The sequence below is a fragment of the Centruroides sculpturatus genome, unplaced genomic scaffold (genome assembly GCF_000671375.1).
Source record: "Centruroides sculpturatus isolate CEXI.00-Female unplaced genomic scaffold, Cexi_2.0 scaffold235, whole genome shotgun sequence".
Taxonomy (NCBI): domain Eukaryota; kingdom Metazoa; phylum Arthropoda; class Arachnida; order Scorpiones; family Buthidae; genus Centruroides; species Centruroides sculpturatus.
In genome coordinates this window covers 268,930-284,288 of record NW_019384436.1, presented here as the reverse complement: position 1 = coordinate 284,288, position 15,359 = coordinate 268,930, and the positions used below count along the sequence as shown (strand labels likewise).

General features: G+C 32.8%; 2 protein-coding genes across 2 annotated transcripts in view; one reads left to right on the top strand and one right to left on the bottom strand.

Annotated features, from left to right (window-relative positions):
* The window catches only part of LOC111619924 (ectonucleotide pyrophosphatase/phosphodiesterase family member 6-like), a 10,483-nt gene extending 2,840 nt beyond the window's left edge, over window positions 1–7,643 (bottom strand). Inside the window, exons 1-5 of the mRNA XM_023361746.1 lie at window positions 7,394–7,643; window positions 2,401–2,748; window positions 2,217–2,326; window positions 1,977–2,138; window positions 1,642–1,788 (exon numbers count right to left, since the gene is read on the bottom strand). Of these exons, the coding sequence (XP_023217514.1) occupies window positions 1,642–1,788; window positions 1,977–2,138; window positions 2,217–2,326; window positions 2,401–2,748; window positions 7,394–7,643 (1,017 nt within the window). The remainder of the gene's footprint in view (window positions 1–1,641; window positions 1,789–1,976; window positions 2,139–2,216; window positions 2,327–2,400; window positions 2,749–7,393) is intronic.
* A 7,200-nt stretch (window positions 7,644–14,843) lies between these two features.
* Window positions 14,844–15,256, top strand: LOC111619931 (probable splicing factor 3B subunit 5). Its single transcript, XM_023361754.1, has one exon. It carries the CDS (start codon window positions 14,947–14,949, stop codon window positions 15,202–15,204), a length of 258 nt encoding a protein of 85 aa, XP_023217522.1. The 5' UTR covers window positions 14,844–14,946; the 3' UTR covers window positions 15,205–15,256.
* The last annotated feature ends 103 nt before the right edge of the window (window positions 15,257–15,359 follow it).

The window sequence follows — 15,359 nt, the reverse complement described above, 5'->3', positions numbered from 1 at the left end:
TCGGGTCGAAGCAAGCGGGAGAAAGGGGGGTCTAAGAACAAAAGGGATATCTGTGAAGTAAGAACGCGGTAGGGGATAAATGGCCACAAGAACATCTGGTGAACCGTTTGGGTTCCAAGATGACAGAGAAAAGGGACATAACGGAGTAAAATACGAGCGCGAACGTTAAAGGACCGTCATCACCTCTCCGACCTTTTCCCGACCCGGATCGGTCTCAAGTTTCGCCTAGAAACAAAAGAATGACCAATCGGGGTAAGGGAGAGGGCGAACGGGACCAATCAAAGGGGTGAGATTCGGGGAAAATCTTATAAAACCCCCGAATCTCAAGGACAGCGGGGAGATTCTCAGCCGCTTCTCTCCGAAGAGGAATTCCCAGCCGATTCTCCGCAGTTCTCCACTCGGACCAGGTTCTCCACCAGTGACCAAAATCTCCGTGCATCCGCAACATCACCGGACAGAGGCACCTGTGCAACGGACACTCTCCTGTCAAGCCTGGGACACCAGTCAGCGCCCGTTCGTCGACATCAAGGAGCTCCCACCAAAGCCGATCTAGATCGCGTTGTTATTGTCATTATGTGAGTTAACCTTATGTCAAAATAAACGGTTTTCATGTAAGACACTTGTCATCTTTGTTTCCTACCGCCACCACCCACATACGGTTTGACCCTAGGTTTTCCTGACGCGCAATTAACGTATTGCCCCCAAAATCGGCGAACTTAACTTCAGATGTAAATGTATTAGACATAGTTTTGTTAACTTTTACCCTTGCAGAGTTAATCTCATTATAAATTTCTGATCATCGAAATAAGATGGCGCGGGACTCCCATGTTCTGGAGAGCGGGCCATAATTTGTTCCATGTTACACAATCAAAGGCTTGGTATAGTCTACGAAACAAAGGTAAGCTTTGATATTAAATTCAATGATTTTTCAATGATTTGATAATTCCATTTGATTTTTCAATGGTTTGCCCAGCGTTCAGGATTTGTTCACGAGTTCCTTTACCAGAGATAAACCTCAACTGTTCTTCAGCTATTTCAGGTAATAGGGTTTCAAACGGTTATTAATTATTTTAAGCATTACTTTACTGGCATGGTTAATTAGGCTGATAGTTCTGTAGTTACTACAGTCTGTTGGTGCACCTTTTTTATAAATTGGAATACATATTGATTTACACAATTTTATTAATTGTATTAAACGAATATACCTAAGTTTAATTATTTTTTTCTTTTTTGCAGTCCTCCTTATTGCCAATTTTACGTTTAGATTTACATATAGTGCTAAATTTACACAATTTTATTAATTGTAATATGTATTGATTCGACACCTTCCATTACTCTCAGAAAATCTACATTTCTGAAAATCCCTTTGTTACTTTCTCTACTTGTTATGCTGATGTCATCTTAATTGATAATTCTCGTATGAGAGTGGATCTTTTAAGCTAAGTTTAAAATCTAAATAATTACATTTACACAATAAGACGACATTTTAATAACGCAATACGAACAAGAATTGACAATTCGAAATTGAGAAAATTTTCGATTAAACTTTCTTATGTATAGTTTTCATATCCAGCTTACTGTATTTGCTTAAATTCAGTTAAAATTTAAAGTTTTATGTTTTAAAAGTTAAGGAACACTTACAGGAACAATGATGTAATCCGAACTGTTTGTTAACATTAAGATTGGAGCGATACGATTATGATCACGAAAATGAAAAATATTGGGGATGTCGCTTTTTCTGTAAACTTGAAGTCCTTCCAAATTTGCATTTATCAAATCATTGTATACCTGAAATTTTGTACAACATTTAATATTTGTTTGATTAATTAATGTATCGAATATTACACAGGATGTTTTAAAAATGTTCGGAAAAATTCCACAGACTTATAGAGGAGAAATTCCTTCTACAAGCTTGTGAAATTTGGCCAAACATTTATGAAACACTCTATATTAATAACGATAGCAAAGCTGTTTACTTTTTCTTCTTTGTCATTTTCTGGCCATAGCATCGACATGCAATAAACATCTAGCATAACTTTAATATCGCCTGAAGACACGACAGAATTTATGTCGATCACTTTTGTCCGCCCAAAACGGATGCTAGTCATACCATGATCCGATACAACGATTACATTAACCTGTGTGCAAAAAAAGTTAATACTTAAGAGAAATTTTATTAACAAAAAGGTAAATATAATAAAAATTGATAAACTTACATCATTATTCATTCCTTTCTTATGTATTTCTTGTTGAATATCGTAAAGAATTTTATCAATTTGACGTAAAGCCCATTTTCGTATCCAGCTTTCAGGACCGAAAATATGTCCTACACAGAAATTATTATATTTTACTAACACAAATTATTTTAATTTGTTAAATATAAATTATTACTTTACTAACCGTTACCATCGACAGGTTCAAAATACAATAAACCCAGTCTATATCCTTGTTGAAACAAATTCAAAATTTCAAAAGCAGCTCGTCTGGTATCTTTTTCTACGTTAGGCCATAGCTTATAAGACCTGTAAGGACGGCAGTAACTTGCTTTGACTCCATCCACTTCTAAATTACATCCATCCCAATTGTATAAAGCCGATTTTATTCCACGTTTTTCAGCCGTTATCCAGATCGGTTCGATACCTTTCCACCACCATATATCATCGGAAGAAGGAGATGCTTCGAAATATATATCTTTATTTTTGTCGTACATATAATTATTCACAAATCCATGATTTTCCGAATAAACGCCTTCGATTTAAAAATATACACGACAAAAATTAGGTAAGCCTTCTAATAATTAGGAGTTATAAATTATAATCATTTATATTTTTATAGAACATATATCAATATAGTATATCAATAGTATTTTCCATAACATATATAGTCAAATCAACCTCATGAAAGAATCATTTAAAAGTTGAATTTATGTATAATTTTTATTTTTGTACTTTTTATCTCTTGTTTGAAATTATGATATACTCTTAAACAGAAAGGTAATGATTCTAAAAGATATTAAAACGATCTCTGTGGGACAAAGTCCCAAGCGAGGATCAAAGCCGTCCTGTGAAGTCGGAACAAAGATCTTTTGGGGCGCAATTTTTATATCAAGCTCACTTTTAATAGAATTATTTTATAAGTTCATAAAACTTATTATTTATTAATATTCATATCGAAATTTGTTTTTAAGTTAAAAATCTTAACAGTTCATTAAATATTTGTTGAGTTGATGGTCGGATCTTAAATAACACTGGACAACAAAAAAAATGTTTTTTTGAATAGTCTATTTCCTTTATTTTAAGAGTGAAATCTTACTAATTTTGGGGTGAGAAAATTGAATATGACAAAGAAAAATTTTTATTAGCTCTAGTTTCTGTGGTATACAATAGGTGATTTTAACAGCATAAAACGATACATTTTAATTACATATGCTAACAACGTTGAAAGTGCTTTTGAATTTTTTAAAAATTACAGTAACATTTTAAGAGTTCTAAATTAATAGAAGGATACCTGGCAGGTGGTTCGGTGTGAAGAGAATCATGCGGTGACTTAATGAGATCGTTTTCTTTTGGCTTGCCTCTTGTAAGTGAGTTCTGGTGCATCCCTACACACAGACTAGCAGTAATCCGAAAGCATTACTTCATTCCAATGGTCCTGATATCTTTGTTCCAATACAGAAATATCCTGATGGAATCTTTCCCCATGTTCATCACTGATAGCTCCACAACTAGGAGGGAAAAAGTCTAGGTGGGAATAGAGAAAATGGATTTTGAAGGACATGTTGCAATCGAGTTGATGATATTTTTTCAGTAGTATTGTCACCAACTGAATGTAGTTATCGTCTCTTTTGTTGCCTAAAAATCCACGAATGCCTTTAAGGCTTCTCAAGCTTCCTTTTCTTTTCCCTCCAAAACTTGGTCAAACACGGAATTCTTTACAAGTTTTCAAATTTATGGCCCAACAAAAATACCTTCCTTAACCTTTGCATCACTCAATCTACGAAATTTGTCTCTTAAGTACTTAAATGCCTGTCCTTTCTGGTTCATACCTTTGACAAAAGTTTTCATTAAACCCAGCTTGATATGAAGGGGTGGAAGAAGAACATCTTTTGGGTACACGAGAGGCTAAGCAACGATATTTTTCTCAGTAGAGTCAATATTTCTTGCAGGCCAGTCCGCTTGAATGTAATGTGATTTCCTATCCCCTACTGTCCCACATACATAAAAAGCAACAGTATTTAGTGTACCCCAGTTGCATTCCTAAGAGTACATCGATGACTTTTAGATCGCCACATATTTTCCACTTGTGCTCGGCATAATTGATTGAGTCAAGGAGGACTGTCATGTTTGCATAAATATATATTCTATAATAGAGTGTAGTTTTATTATATGCTGATCTGAGGAGTTTTACAGGAAAAATGCCAATGAAAATTTGAAATGATTGAAGATGCACTATTTTGTAATGAAATATTTTTTTTTTACAAATTTTACTATAAAACCTTTCTCATATATTTTGTATTATTTAGATTACGTCAATCATTTTAAATTATTTAAAATGAATAAAAGTTTTAAATCTTTCGCGGACCATATTTTAGCTCTTGCGTACCACTTGGAAACCGCTGCTCCAAAGCAAGAGCTAATTGGTATTTTTATAGTGATTTTTGAATTCAGCAGATGAAAATACATAAGAATATGTTAATTTTGAGTCTGAAAAAAATCATTGTTGTCCAGTCTAATATTATGTGGTTAGTGTCATTTCAAACTGATACAAATTAACAGGACTGTGGCATCCGTCGCTTAACTATTCAATATTCTAAAACATTTCAACATTTTTTTCGTCATTTCTAGAAAAAAATTGAAATATCTAAATTTTATCGTTACAACCTGATACAATCATTCTGTATTTGTATATTTTTCCATTAGCTAAAATATGAACTAGTACTTTTTTTACTTGACGATTTAAATGCAAGAGAGGTAATAGAAAATTTGACAATGTAATAAGCATCCTTGATGATTTTGCAATAAACAATTCTGAACAAGAACTTTTTACTCTATAATAGGTCCAGAACACCTGGTTAAAACATTAAGATAGCTCAAAAACAGATAGAGCATTACAAAATATAAAAATATCTAGATCATATTTTTAGCTAATAAAACTATATGCAAATACAGAGTGGTTGTAAAGATGATATTTATCAAGTTGAAAGTTAGACATTTCGATTTTTTCTAGAAACGATTGGAAAAAATGTTATAGAACATTCGATATGGATGCATAAGTTCTTCATCACATATTTCATTGAAAATAGATGCATCAGCTATGTCTGACAATATAAAACTTTCAAACAAAAAAAATTAAAAAAACACACATTTCGTGCTGTTGTTTTATCATTTCAAAAGTGGACACAACGCAGTGAAGCTCGTGATCTTATCTGCAAAAGATGTTAAAGTGTTCATGAGTGACCTAAAGTCAACCAGCTGTTGAAATGGCAAAGAGTCGTTAGTGCAGAAAGCAATGATCTGCGTTTATTTGGCGTCATCGTGATGAAGCTGCTTCCAACCAACATCACTCTTATGAAAGAACTCCACTGTGGACAACTGGAGCGTTTGAACACCAAGATCAAAGAACTTCGTCCAAAAATAGACATAACGCTATGATATCGCGCCAGCACAGAGCAAAGATGGCCAGTCTGGCTGGGAGGTTCTGTCTCATCTCATTTATCTACCTTACAGCCCAGACTTTGCGCTAACTGACTGTTTATTTCGCATCCTAAAGAACCATATTGTCAATATACAGTTCAATGACAGTAACCGACGCAGGAGATTTTTTTCAAAGAAAAATCTTAGTCATTCTATGCTCACGGGATTGAAAGTTTGCAGCAGAAATGAAGAGATGTGATATATATCGATGGTGATTATCTATCAGTCTAAATTGTAATCGTTGTTGAGTTAATGATGTCAATAAAACTTTTATCAAAATGTCTAAATTTCATCTTTACAACCTAATATAAATGGTTAAACAGAAAGTGCTTAGAGCTATATGTAGAATGAACTAATGGCCGAAATACAACCAAATTTAGTGTGCATACTTTCCTGACCATAGGATTTTTATATCACAAATTAAAGGTTTTGTTCCAAAATTTTCCAATAGGAGAAAATGTGGACTAATGTCGCTGCAATTTGCATATTAAGTAGGTTGTCAAAGAAATTCAGGAAATATCCAGACGTTTAAGCATCACGTGCAACGATTTTATTGCAATTTAGTGTGGCGATTACAGATTCTGTGAGTTGTAATCCCCCACAGATAACACTTACGGCAACTTTACATATGCCGAATGGCACACATGAAAATGTTCAAGTAGCCAGTAAATCAGACTCGATTCTACTGTAAGCGCCCTCCATCTGCTTGTTCTAACGCATACATTCGACGAACAACGCATGCAACAACGGAACTTAACTGACTTGGATGCATTCGTCTTACATATAGGGAAATTATATCTTTTAAGACAGAATTTTTAAAATATTTTTAAAAATTGACTTGTCTATTTAATTTTTTAACCGTTACTTCTTCTTTACATCACGCTTTTTCATATATAACACATTCAACTTCACGTTCAATTACTTTTTGGAAATAGTATGTCAATTTGGAAATAGTAAGTCAATAAAGCAATTTAATTATTAAGAACACATGATCTAAATGATGCGCAACTGTCTAAAATCGTCTATCGTATTAATATTACCATTTAATACAGGAGTCACCAAACTAAGGCATTTTCGAGATAGAAAATTAGTCGGTGGACGATTGAAAACGGTCCATTCAAAATTATTAATCCAATGAGTGATGTATATGATAGTTCAGGATGTAAATTTGCCTCACTAAGTAGATCTTTTCTAATACTGGATCACCAATTTTATTTATTATTATTAATTGCATTGGTGAACGAAGAAGAGGTAGTCGCTAAAATATCAAGGAATCCTCAAAGGAATCGATAGTCAAAAAAGTTGGAGACTATTGATTTAATTAGTGCTCTTTCACTCGAATATCGGTAATTTAGTTTATCGCTTCCAACAAAACATGGTTATTTTGAAAATATTTTAAAAATCTTATTAAGAATATTTTCCATCTACTTTCGATGTTGCTTTGAAATATAGGCTAATTGATTGTTGTCTCTTGAAATATATCACTTTAAATTATTTTGTTGCCGATTACACTACTAAAAAATTATTATCTGCAAATTTCCTGTTTGCTGTTTTCATATTCTGTACATCAGCTAGTTAATAAAACACAATGCATTCGAATTTAGATGATGTGATAAGATTATTCAAGCCTGTCAAATTTCTAATGATTAACCTATTTAATATCTTATAATTAAATAAATTTTAGACATTTAAAAACATACCTGTGACCATAGTTAGCCAATTAGGATAGGTATTAGATGGAAAAATAGGCAAAACATATTGAGCTCTAACACCAAATTTTTCCATAATGGGAAACCCAATTAATCCATTTTCGTCTATATAATTCCATCTCACTCCGTCCACCATCAAGATGAACAGAGATTGATTTTTTGATAAAACTAGATACGTTTGCGACAATAAATATGCCAAAAAAAGAACAGATAAAGATGCGTCATCTCGATTGACAGCCATTGATATTTGTCATAAAACTTTTCAGCTGCTTTCTGTCATACCAGTGAATATATTTCTCTCTTAAATAGCTAGATATCACGTGATTCGACGAGGGAACATTTTGTAACGCAATATCAACGTTTTTAGTACGAATTAATGAAATCATCCTAGATAAATATGATTAATTAATTCATATTTCTCATCAATATTTAAATTATTACTTATGAAATCGTTTCCTATTATCGTTATTTTTAAGGGACAATAAACTACTATTAAATAATTTATATGGTGTATTATTTAATCATATATGTATTATATATTACTGTATATATATAGAGTTTATTTATCTTTACTCTCAAGAAAATTTTTTGAAGTATCTAGTTAAGTATAAATTTCTTGAGTATAAAGATATATAATACCGATATTTAATTATTAAATATACAGTATATTATTAAAAACATTTATTTTAATAAAATTTTTGCAGGTTATTTACCTTTTTAGAATAATTCATTTCTCATTTGAGTAAACTTGGGCTATTATAGTTAGATTTTCAATTATATTAGGTCAATAGGTCAAACTATAATTATAGATTTAATTTTGTATTACGATTTACAATAATAATCTAGTCGTTTTTAAAATAAGCATTAATTATATTAAAATACAAGACTGAATCGAATTTTTTTAAAGGGTGTAACTTATCATTTTGAATATGTTTCTTTTTCTTATTTCATATACTAGTTAAATAGAAATATCGATTGGTTTTATATAGATGTTTCTCATGTCTCTGTTTAAATGATTAGTCTATTCAATATAAAAGTTTGCATTTTTTATGAAAATTTAAAAAATAAGATGTCAACAGTGTTGCTTCCATCAATTAAATTACATTTAATAGCAATGTTTAACTTTTCAAAATAAAAACCTGATTCTTCTTCGCTATATTTCAACTCACGGTATTGGCCGATTTCAGACAATACAGCAATATTTTCCTTTTCGAGGTAATAGTTTTTTTTTTAATCGTAATCGAGATTTCGGCATAATATCCAAGCTTCTCCGAAAAGACGGGCTAACCAGTGGCCGAATGAATAAAACCACTGAACACTGATAATTGGTTGTGGGTTCGAGTCTCTGCCAACGGGTCGGCCACGTGGAGTTTTCCGGGTTTTCTTCGCGTTAGTAACACCTAAAGAGAGACCGGTTTCCCATAAAAGACCTCCTGAAAGGCATCCCCTGTGTCACGTTTCCATATACGAATAAAACAAACCAAACCGAAGACACGGAAGAATCTTCACACTTCATGAAATTACTTGTCATATTATACAGACTGAGGTACCTCTGGAAAGATTTTGGTAAAAGATATGGCAACCAAAGACATACTAAGTTTGAAAAACTGGTGGAAATTTTACTAGGGAAAAGAAACTGTTGTTTCTGGAGAGATAAATAAATAAACCTAGAAATAAAAGGGCCATCTTTACAATCAGTACCCTTTATCATTTTGTTTACTGCCATGAAAAATGAGGTTATCTCAAAGGTTATCTCACAATTAATAGTTTCTACTAATACTTGGCTGAGACCAGAACCGTCACAATGACCATCGTCATCTGCTTACTCAACTGGAAAAATTCCTAAAAAGCAAAGATTCGAGATCTGGTGAAGATGCAGACTTATATTCGTCATAAGTATAAGCGTCAGAAATAGAAATAGTTTCTTGTCCAATAGAACACGAAAATAGTACGGAAGAACATTGAAAGACAAGTAAAGATCAACAGTAATAAAAAAGTTGTGTCTAATATTTTGTCTACAGGAATAATAACGAAATTTCCATAAATCAAATTACTGAAAACTGATCTCCATCGCTAAGTTGTTGTATGACCCGTATATTACTATTATTATTATTACGTAAATTTCTTTAAAATAACACTAAATAGAATCAATTTCAGTTAGTTTATTTAAAGTTTTACTTCACAAATAGTAATTTTTAAAAAGGGGGTAAATCATNTGTAATTTTATATTATTTATTGCTTTTAAAAATAATCATGCAATTAAACATTAATTAAAAGAACACAGTTTAAGTTGAAAGAAAGAAGTAAAAGCGAAATGGAGCCGTTATCCACAGTATCTCGACGTGGTTAACAATGCATCAAGATTACCTGCCAATCCTGAATTTTTCATCGAGCTATTTTGAAAGATTGATCGCGGGCGACATAAATTCATCAGACGGACCGGATCTGGCCCGCGGGCCGTATGTTGCCCATGCCTGGTCTAAGCTATACAACTTTTTAATTATACAGTATATACGTACTAATACTATATACTAATAAACTATATTAGTACAATTGAAAAGTTCTATATATTGCATAGAATAAAAGTGTAGAATACAGTATTTATTGACAAGACTATGTCTTGTTTATAAAATCGTACTGCCAGCATATAGGTATGAAGGAGTACATGTCAAGAGTTAATATTTGGCACAGGGTATTTATTAGGTGCCCAAATTATTTGCGCATAAAAAATCCAGATTCGTAGGTAGTCAGGAGACCGAGAACCGAGTCAAAATAAAATACAAAATGGCGATCCTCTTCTACAAACAGGCAAAACAGCCACATCACCCCACCGAAATCAGGTAGGGGAAAGTACCACCCACAGTCATTCTAAGAAGTGAACTCTGACCTTAAGACTGAACACGTATTTTCTTTTATGTTAAATAAAACTTGTAATCAAATTTTGTAAATTTGGGAGTGCTTCAAATATGACGTTAAAACGGTTTTATGCCGTTAGTGGAGTTTTTTTTNTCGTTCTATAATCGAACCAATATTCAATAACAAATTCGAATTTAAAACGGTTCGAACATTTGGTTAAAAAATCGAAATATATAAAAAATATTTATAACAATGTCTGAAATGTTATCAATTTAATACCCCCTAAGTACTCAATGAAGACTAAACGTAATTAAAAACAAAAAAAATCGCATCTAAAATAGTACAGTAGAAGCCGTTCTTCGGGTTAAGTCTTAATGCTCTCCCTCTCCCTACTGCGGGGGAATTTCGAAAAATTCTTTCTTAGTGTGCGTTTTCATGATGTATCCTGTGTACCAAATTTCATCTCTTTAGATTCTGGAACTTTCTAGAAAAAACTGGAACATTCTCATTGAAGCGTCACACATTTTCGAAGTCAACCACTTTCAAACCCATATCTCTCACACCCTTATAGCTATCGATAGTATGCTATAAGGGTGTGAGAGTAGTGCACAATAGTGCACAATGGGAGACTTGGGCCACTACCACACACAAACACCATTCATGTGCGATGTGTAGTTTTGGCTGCAGAGTGACGTATAGGCACAAACACGTCCATTTATATATATATATACTGTATACAGATTATTTCAGATTTAATTTTCTTTAAAAGGAAACTAAATCATACCTCCTTTTAGTATATCATAAAATCATAGAGAAATACATTTCATTTCTCTATGTCAGAAAACAGAAAAATCTGTCAATACTTCAGATGTTTTAATCTCAGGGCATATATTTTTTCGATAATGAAAATTAAACTTTGAACGTTGAAAACAATCTAGATACATGTATTTTTTTTTTTTTTACTTTATTTCCCTGTAAAAATTATTTCCACTTAGGAAGTCGTATAGACTTATTCGAAACTTAATCATCACTTTTCTCATTATGAAAATATGAAATTTGGCCTTTATTTCATCTCTATTTATCAAAAGCAACAAATTTTTAAGTTATTGAAAAATATTCCATTAATAAATATTTATGTAACGTTGCCAAAACTAACTTTATTATTATTTTAATCCATGATATTTTTCAATAAAGATAGATTTGCATAAAATGAAATACGTATACCACGTATATCTACATATCGTAATGGCGAAAATTGTTATTAGCAATTTAACGTTCTCAAAACTGGCATATCCCAAAACATACAATTAACAATTTATACAAATACAATCATAACATTTATAATGTGAATTTCAACAAATTTACACAAAGTATACTGTAAATGCTTGATACATAACCGATTTTGAAACACAGCAGGCAAATTAAACTGGATGAATTACAATTATTATTAATAAATCTTCATAATTATAAAGTTTTAAATTGTTTTAAAACTAAAACCTATCAATTATTGTTTAAGTAAATTAGACCAGAATTTGTACTTAAATAAACTCATTTAACTAATTTACTTAATTAACACTACTTAACATTATTCATTATCCATACAGGCGAGGACACCGAACGATGGGTTACTTGTTCCCAGTATCCGTTTTCATGTGGCAGAAAATGGTCGGACTACTTAAAAATCTATTTGGAATCCCAAGAGTTATAGAAAAACGTCATTTACGACTGATTTTTAACTTTAATGAGCGACAAATTTCATATTGACAAGATATACAGTACAGCATTATCAAAAAGTATCGTCATTTACGTATTATTAACCAGGAGAGTCGCTGAGAAAATCCGTGCTCAATTTCTAGATAGATTCACTAGTGGCCAAACGGTTCCGTTCCTTGAACACTGAGAGTTCGGTCGTGGATTCGCGCCTCGACAGGACGGGCTAGCCACGTGGAGTTTTCTGGGTTTTCTCTATTCTATAACGAACTGAGTAGAACCAATTACCCTTAAAAGATCTCCCGGAAGGCATTATTTCCCATATATAGAAATATATATATAGACTATAACTACTCATAACAGTTCCGTCAAACTTTACTACGGGACGCAATAATCTAGCAGCTCTCTCCTAACGAGAAAACAAGACTTCTGGATGTAGAAAGGAAACAGACTTTTTGCGATAATTCTGTTTCAGGTAACGTAGAAACGGAGCATTAGGCGTTTCATCACTGATGTTTCGTATGATCCGTTCAGCCTTCGACATCTCATTCAGGTCTCATGTTCATATGGCGATCTTTAAACATCTTAATATTTGTTGTATTTTTCAAATTTATTTCGTTAAAATGTGGTTTGCGAAATGCCATATATTTTTAGTATTTTCTAATTTTTTAAAATTAGTGTTGATAGAAGAAGATCGTACAAATCGTAATCAACTAGTTGAGAACTTGTAAATGATGAAAGAGCAAAATGTGTTTCTATCTTTTATAAATAAACTAGCAGATGAGCCCGGCGTTACTCAGGCAAAAAAATAACAACAGCAAAGATGATTATTAGATTATTTCATACTTCTAATCCTTCTACTATATTATATTATAGTTTTTGATTTATATTTACAAAGGTTGTCTTACGTAAGAGTTTACCACGCCGAGTGCCCAGTCTAACACATTTTAAAAATTATTTAAATTGTGTACAGTAGAGGAATAAAGAATTTTTAAAATGTGTTTGATTGGTCATTCGATGTGTTAAACCCTTACGTAAGATGACCTTTTTAATTATACAGCCGATCTTTCCGGTTTTCACCGGGTGCTAGAATTAGGTCNGTTTTCGTTACATCCGATGACGTTATAATCGGGTTAAACTGTATATTGTTTGTGCAAAATAAAAAATAATTTCGGACGATACAATAGCCACGATTATTTTTTTCAAAAATGGGAAATTTTCGTTACGCATCGACAAAAATTCAACCGGGCCGACACGCAACGGAGAGAAATTTCGAAATTGCATAGGTTAATTTCAACGAAAATGCATCGTGGCCGGCGAAGTTTGAACGATCGCGCCCAAAAGCAGCGATACCAAAGAAGATTGGAGAATGAGAACGACACCCGCCTTGAGCGTCAAAGTGATTTCGCTTAGTAGTGAGTCTCCAAGACATAGTCTTGGCCCAAATATGGTTTTGCCGTTTTACTTGTTTGTTTATCAGAACATTTCAAATTGTTTCTGTACGAAACAAATTCAATTTCATATATAACTCATATAAAACAAAGGACAGTTATTCAGAAAACAAAGTAATTTAGTAAATAATTGTAATTTTATATTATTTATTGCTTTTAAAAATAATCATGCAATTAAACATTAATTAAAAGAACACAGTTTAAGTTGAAAGAAAGAAGTAAAAGCGAAATGGAGCCGTTATCCACAGTATCTCGACGTGGTTAACAATGCATCAAGATTACCTGCCAATCTAGATTATTTTTATTCGATTTAGCAGTTTAGAGATAAATTTATANAATAGGTAGGTTTAAAATTAATAAATACAAATGTATTCTGACAGTGAATGAGATAATTATGCTTTCTATTTGCAAAATTCCTCAACCTTAACACAAAATAAGAAAAAAAGTGAATTTTTAAGAAATTTGCGGGATTTCCCGGGATAAGAAAAATTTCCCGGGATATTTCCCGGGTTAAAAAAATAACCGGGATCCCGGAATCCCGTTTGAGAAACCCTAATTTTGACATATTAAAAAGTTGTATTTTTGTCTTAACGTAATAAAAATGTTTTTATTCAACATTCACCATCAGTGCATGCTGAATGTCGACATTTACCGGTGTAAGTGAGAAATGATATTTAGCAAATATTTTTTTGTACATACACGAAACGACTGTGCAGGGCGTACCGTAGTGGGGGCGTCAGGGGCGGCACACCCCGGGTGGCAATTTTTAGGGGGCGGCAAAATTTCACAATAAATAATAATAATATCTTGTAAAAATTTGGAACATCCTAATGTATACTTGCATCGCGCCTACAATAGTGTTATCGTCCGGACAGCCCGGAAATCGGCTCGCCGTCCGGGTGAACTAGTAATTTTTTCATCCTAGGAAATCCTGCGAAACCTATTGACTTTTTTTTTCTTGCTTGTACGATTCATTCGCGTTCATATACACCACTAATGTCCAATAGAACTATTTTCAACAGGTCGCTGCACTACCACCGAATTTTTCATTGCTTGTTCTGTGACAAAACTGAATTTTGGTCTTTTAAATTGAAATACCTAAATAAGGGGGGAAGCCGAAATTTTCCTCCGCCCCGGGCAGCTGACACCCACGGTACGCCACTGCGACTGTGTGAATGTTGACATTCACCAGAGAATGTTGACATTCGCTAGATATCGGTCATTCACAGTAACATATATATATAAAGTTCAAGTTAAAAGTATGCAATATCAAAATAATTATTAGAATTACTGAAAATTCATGTCGAATTTTTTGCTTAAATGTGTGTATGGTAATTCCGTGGTATTTTTACATTAATTCGAGGAATAACGTTTTAAAAACGTGAAAAATCGCAGCAATTTTTGTCACTTTGAGTTGGCAACACTGCTTCGACGCAGTGTAGAAATAGTAGTAAATTTGAACGTGTGTAGTTTGGTTGCTCTTTAGCAAATACAGTAAAAGAAATTGTAGAAAGTATTAAAATTAGGATGGGCGACAGATATAATATCCACAGCCAATTAGAACATCTGCAGTCGAAATACATCGGTACAGGTCACGCGGACAGTGGAAGATTTGAATGGGTGGTAAATCATCATAGAGACAATGGAGCATCGTGCATCGGACATGTCGATCTTCTTAACCTATTTAGCATTGCAGAAAATGAAGCAAAAGCAAGAATAAGATTTAATGTAACCGAGAAGATGCTCCAACCGTGTGGACCTCCTCGTAAAAGGCCAGAAGATTGATTTTTATGTTAACTTTTCCTACTGTAAATAAACTTTTTCCGTCAAATTTAAATGTATTTAGTAATTTTTATATTGCTTAAGATAAATGCTTACACTTTTGTAATAATAATAATATGATGTGGTCAATGCATTTCAAGGACGACGAATCTAACATT

Coding starts and splice junctions, on each gene's coding strand:
- LOC111619931 (XM_023361754.1), top strand. CDS start 14,947: ATGGGCGACAGATATAATATCCACAGCCAATTAGAACATCTGCAGTCG.